The sequence below is a fragment of the Protopterus annectens genome, chromosome 15.part0 (genome assembly GCF_019279795.1).
Source record: "Protopterus annectens isolate FY-2018-M chromosome 15.part0, PAN1.0, whole genome shotgun sequence".
In the NCBI taxonomy this organism is placed as follows: domain Eukaryota; kingdom Metazoa; phylum Chordata; order Ceratodontiformes; family Protopteridae; genus Protopterus; species Protopterus annectens.
In genome coordinates this window covers 426,030,461-426,036,460 of record NC_056749.1, presented here as the reverse complement: position 1 = coordinate 426,036,460, position 6,000 = coordinate 426,030,461, and the positions used below count along the sequence as shown (strand labels likewise).

Genomic DNA, 6,000 nt, shown 5'->3' with positions numbered 1-6,000 from the left:
CTGCTAACAAAAGGGGAAGTATGCTACCTGAATTGTCAGTACTACATATTCATAACTCCTAGTCCTATCCTGTTCAGAACTACAAACTAACCATTCCACACCTTTCTTTGTATCACATTGTCTAACTGTATACAAAAACAGACATAATATACATTAAACTTAATTTAAGAATGCCTTCTCAGAAACACTGATCTCAGTACAAGACATATAGCAGGCTGTTAAGAATTGCTAATTTTAAAACAGTTTTTGAATAATCAGTTAATTGCTAGTGCTTTCAGGATATCTTTAACATGTGACCATCCTGTAATACAATGTTAACTCTATTAGTAAAGTAGATCACAAGTTTTAGACCATGTAATACTTTTTAAATTTTCTGCAATGTACTAGAAAAAAATTTTGTGAATGACTACTTAACAGTATTTGCAATATTACCTGAAAGAGTGGTTAATCAATATTAAGCCTACGTAAGACTGGGTTGATAAGACAGTAGGCATACCTCTCAACTTCTAAGACCAAGAAATCTGGACAAAGCCATATATATAATGGGGGGACAAAGTCCCAAAAATAGGGACAATTTTTAAATATTGCTCTCACAAACTTAGAAAGTTGATAGACTAAAAGATTATGAATTAACATGAATTTTCTGAGGAGTATGAAGTCTGTAACTCAAATGCCTGCCATTTTTGTTTTACTTTAATCCTCAGTGATTTACCAGAAGACCAAAATTTTATGAGGAACAGACTAAAAATACGAAGCAAAAATCTGTACAGTTGAGAGGTATGAGTAGGTTTGTCAATATAGGTTTATAGGCAGGTACTAGGCTATCGGCCCAAGGGACTAAGTAAGCCTAGCCAACAAGGTTCCCTGGCTTTTGCTACCCAAGAAAGTTATAGGTTCATAGGTAGGTACTAGACTATCGGCCCAAGGGCTTAAGTAAGCCTAGCCAAGAAGGTTCCCTGGTTTGAGTCCTTTACAGTCAAGTACAGCTAAATATTTTCCATATTACACTTTAACAATGAAAAAAAAAAAAGTTTGACTCTATTGTAGTCCCTTGCATGCATTTAACTGAACTTACATCAAAAACATTTGCACTGCATTCTTTACCAGTTTGTAGTGCTAATTTGCACAAATGATGCTGAACTCTGACACTGGTAGAAGTAAGACACAGTATAATAAGCACATGTTATAGACCTATTATCTATCTTGTCATTTTATACCGCTGCGATGAGCTTATGAGTAGCCTGGTGCAAGACGGTCCAAATACTTTCCTTACTTGTAAGGAATATACTAACATCACAAACAGTATGCATCAACAGTGCTACAAACCAAAATTAGTATCAGTCTGCAATTTTATAAAAAGCCTGAGAAAATGTGCTTTTAACAGTCATACATGGATACTTGTTCATATTACTTTAAAACAAACAAATTAATAACTTAAACATATTATTTTAAAACATTTTTAAACAATCACATAACTAAGAAAACTTGACAAAAGCAGCAAAACCTGTTCACAAAAAATAATCTTCACAACAAACTATTCAGTTTCCATTTTCTTCTAAACTGCGTAACTACATGCCTTCAACGTATTACACAAGCTTGAGGGTCATTATCTCACACCAACAATGCCAGCAAATCAAACATAGCGAAACAGCTGTTATATCAAATGTAAAGCTGACTATGAAGATATGAGCCCACAGATAACAGGATAACTAATGTTCATGAAATGTTTACAAGTAACTATTCTAAATACTTCCTGTCACAATAGATTAAAGGCAAATGTACCTTATAAAATCAGCAAGTAAGTTGAAACATAGCTGGGTGTGTATGCTGGGGAAGGAAGTAGTCCACTGTGAATGAGAGGGGTGGACTATATAGTTGTATTTCTTTCATATGAAATAATGTGAAATTTTTTTATGCTTAATAAAAAAAAAAAAAGTCTGCAACTGCAAACTAATAGCAAACACATACACATTGTATCCACTATCTCTTTTATGGATAACTAAGGTGCTATCTTTCTCTCAGTAAATTATAACTATTATAAATTTAGTTGACCTTACAAGTTGCTACAAGACCACCATTTTGGTGTACCTTCCAAAGATTTAATATATTAGTCCATTACAGCACACAAGTATTGTATGAAATTCAGAGGCCTAATTTGTTCGCAAATACTCCATATGCTCTTGCTATACATTTGGAAGACACCAGCAGTAAACACTTCATATTAACAATTTCCTACTAAAAAACATCAGTGTAAAATTATTTTGATTCTGGTGCTCTTTGCAGCAATGTTTAAAATGGTATACAATAGTGCAAACTGATAATTTTATTGTACATAGAAGGTAATCTATGAACTCAAACATCCACAGGATATCAGTTTTATCCAGTCATTAAATTCACTCATAGTGTCTGTTACTGCATTTGTCTGACAGAAATAAGGCCAGTTTTGGTGGAGATATAAAACCTGATCCTATGAAGTGGGAGACATGAAATCTTACTAGGATGAAACCATCAGTTCCTAGGGATCGTACACATCAGTGATGAGAAATAAATTCATTTTTATGACTAAATGTGGAATGAAAATATGTTCACATGCCATGCCATTTTACCAGCAAAAGTTTCCTTAAAATAAGACTTCAAGAATGTGAGTGCAAATGCACGCAGTTCTACATCAAATTCACAGTGGTTTATCCAGTTCTTTTTAGCATATATATGCAGCAGGTTAAGGGTGTTAAACGACCTTCTCACTGTGAAACTTATTTGGTGGACACTGACAGTTCTTTTCAGTTATTTCATGCCATGATTTAGATCTTTGTGTTATCTGCAGTTGGAGGTTCTGCTGATTCTGACTTCAGAAGTGTTTGCTGAACTAAAAAGAAAGAGACAAAGACGTAAGTATAGTTTTTAATGATTAGGTAAGTTAGACAAGATAAAGCTTTACAATGGAATTAATCTTAAATGCCATTAACTATGACTTATTTTTAAAAATATTTTTCACATCAGTACTGTTGGTTAGAAATATGTACTGTTCCTAAAGATTTATCTAGTTTTGGCCAAATAATGCCTGTTTTCTACCTTAAAAAGGCCACACCATAAATTCTATATGGGTAGATATGATTTCTGGACTGCTGCTCTATATAAAGTGCAGGTGCATAATGCTTACTGTAACATATCTTTGACAGAGGCTGACACACAACAGGTGGTAACACATGACGAGATGTGTTGCATTAAATTACTGTAAGCTTTATGCACAGCAGACTTCTCTGCCATACAGTATGTGCAACTTCTGTAGCATCCCTAGAATTAACCCACATGACATACATAGCTTAATACCCGATGAGGACAAAAAGGAATATATATATATATATATATATATATTTTTTTTTAAATACCTTTACTGAATTACTTGTTTTATAGGCAAACGTACATTTATATAAAAGTAATCAAACCCTACAAACATTACACATCACATATATTGTTACACATATAATCAAAGCAACATTCCATAAATTGTTAAATTCCTGCCTTTTCTTAAACCTCATTCCTCCTCCAAAACATTTTTTTGCATGTACTGTTCCCACAATTTCCATTTTTCTATGTAATTTACTCCTACCCTTTTATACGGATCACACTTCCTGTTCTTTTACCTTTGTTATAATATTCACTACTTCAAGTACAGTTGGTTTAGATTTTGAATTCCATTTTGTAGTGATTGCATTTTTGTAGCCATCAGAATTAAACTTAACAAAGACCTTGCTAGAAAATTCAGATCCTGTAACCCAGCTCAAAATATAATTTCCTTAGTTGGAGTCATTTTCTCCCCCCAGTTCTCCTAACAGAGTGCTCTGTAAGGAATTATTAAATTCTGCCAACTTATTACATTCCGAGAACATATGCTCCTAGGTACCTCTTCCTTCCCCATTATACCTCCAACATTTGCCATCTATCTGAGGAAAAATTCTTTGGAGTCTGCTTGGAGTATAAAAGTATGCAAGCACTTCCAGGCAAAAATCATACATCTTCTAGATTTGGGAACCATACATATGTCCCTCCTATTGTTTCTTTGTGAACTGCATATCTAATCTTTTACCAATCTTTTCTGACCTCTTCTGGTTGATTCCTATATTTATCATGTTATATTTCATATGCCCTCCTAATTTCTCCCTTTTTAGCAGTAGCTTCTGCTGTAGATTCAATTAAAAACTCAACCAGTACAGGTCTTTCATTTAGGATACCCTTATCCCTTTCTCTTTGTCTGTACTCTGACATCAATCCCTGATCGGGAAGGCTATCACTAGACTGCAATCAAAATATCTTCTTAACTGTCACTCCTAGGATTCCAGATCTTGGTCAAAGCTCTTGCCTCCCCCGTTGTGCCTTTTTTTAGGCCATGTCCCAACGACAAATCTTCCAACACAAAATATCTGTCAAAAAGCAAATCGAAGGTCATGCTGCTCAATGCTAAGAGCCTTAATCTGAAAATGTACTCACTGGAGGCTGTACTCACATTGGAAGATGACAATGTCTGTGCAGTCACAGAAACTTGTTTCAGGGCTGCAGAGAGCACCCCTGCCTTACCAGGCTATACCTCATTCCACACTTTCTGACCCCAAAATGAGATCAGAAAGACTAAGGGTGGGGGGAGTCTCTATCTTCATTAAGGACAGGCACACCTCTAGACTGGTTTACTAACATGATGCACTGGAATTACTCCGGGTGCAACTGACAGTTGGCAAGACACCCATCCAAGTTATAGCCAGCTATAGACCCCCCCTCCATGTCTCAGGACACCCACACCTCCTACCTGGACCTACTTGACTCCATCAAGGTACCCCCTAACACCCTGATCCTTGGTGACTTACACTACACCATAGACTGGGTGAATTATTCGTGCACTAATGCACTCACCTAACGATTCCTTGACTTCATCAATTCTAACGCATTAGATCAGCTGGTCTTATCCCCCACAAAGGGAGACAACATACTGGACTTGGTTCTCACCAACATGGGCAACTGCTGCACCACTCCCATAGTATGTTCTTCCCTGGTGAGATCAGATAATTGCTCTGTCTCATTCAAAGTTTCTATCCCACCATACCCCTCCCCAGCCGTAACCAGGCTAAAAAACTTCTCAAAAGCTGACTACCACCTCCTAAGGGAGGGTACCAGCAGCTTCACACCATTGGCCTCCCACAGATGATGCAGACAACTATGCTGAACAGTATGCCAGTACAGTATATAAGCACCTGTACAACTGCATGGATTCAGCCATACCCAACAGAACTAAAATCTGCTCCTCAAGGAAACACAAACCTGTCTGGTGGACATCCTCTATTAACAGGCTTTACAACAAAAGGAAGAACCTGCTGTCCAAGGGTAAAAAGGAACAAATTCCAAATTGAAAAAAACTCCCTCCTCTGCCTCAACAAGCAAATTAGATCACTAATGAAAACCTCCAAAGCCAATTATGAGTTGAAACTAGCCTCCAAAATAAAGGGAAACCACAAGTCCTTCTTCAGTTATGTTAGGAACCTCCATGGCAAAACCCAAGTTTGTTCTGAACTAGTTCGTAATGGTACCATTTACACTGATCCTGCTGACTTAGCCAACCTGGTGGCTGACAGGTTCAGTGTAAACTTAACCCCTTATCTCCCCCCCCAAAGGCCCAGTCGACATCCACGATACTTGTCCCACAACCCACATCTCTGTAGATCAAGTGTTAAAGCCCCTATCCCCTAAGGCAAAGAACACAGCTTCCATGGGACCTGATAGTATCCCAGGCTGTATTCTGCACCATCTCCAGCAAGAACTAGATTTGCCATTGAGCACCCTATTCAACCACTACCTAACTATAGGCTTCATTCCAACAGAGTGGAGAACTGCCATTGTCATCAATTTGCACAAAGGTGGTGTCACTACTGACCTGGGAAACTATCGTCTCATCAGCTTGACAAGTCTGATCTGCAAAATCATGGAGCGTACTATTATGGATCTCATAAACAA

The 6,000-nt window shown here is 37.2% G+C and overlaps 1 protein-coding gene across 1 annotated transcript in view; it reads right to left on the bottom strand.

The window, feature by feature from the left end:
* Positions 1-998: 998 nt before the first annotated feature.
* CD99L2 (CD99 molecule like 2) overlaps positions 999-6,000 on the bottom strand; it is a gene marked incomplete in the record, with an annotated part of 1,047,726 nt that continues 1,042,724 nt past the window's right edge. The window contains 1 exon segment of the mRNA XM_044057164.1: positions 999-2,866. Within this exon segment, the coding sequence (XP_043913099.1) occupies positions 2,802-2,866 (65 nt within the window).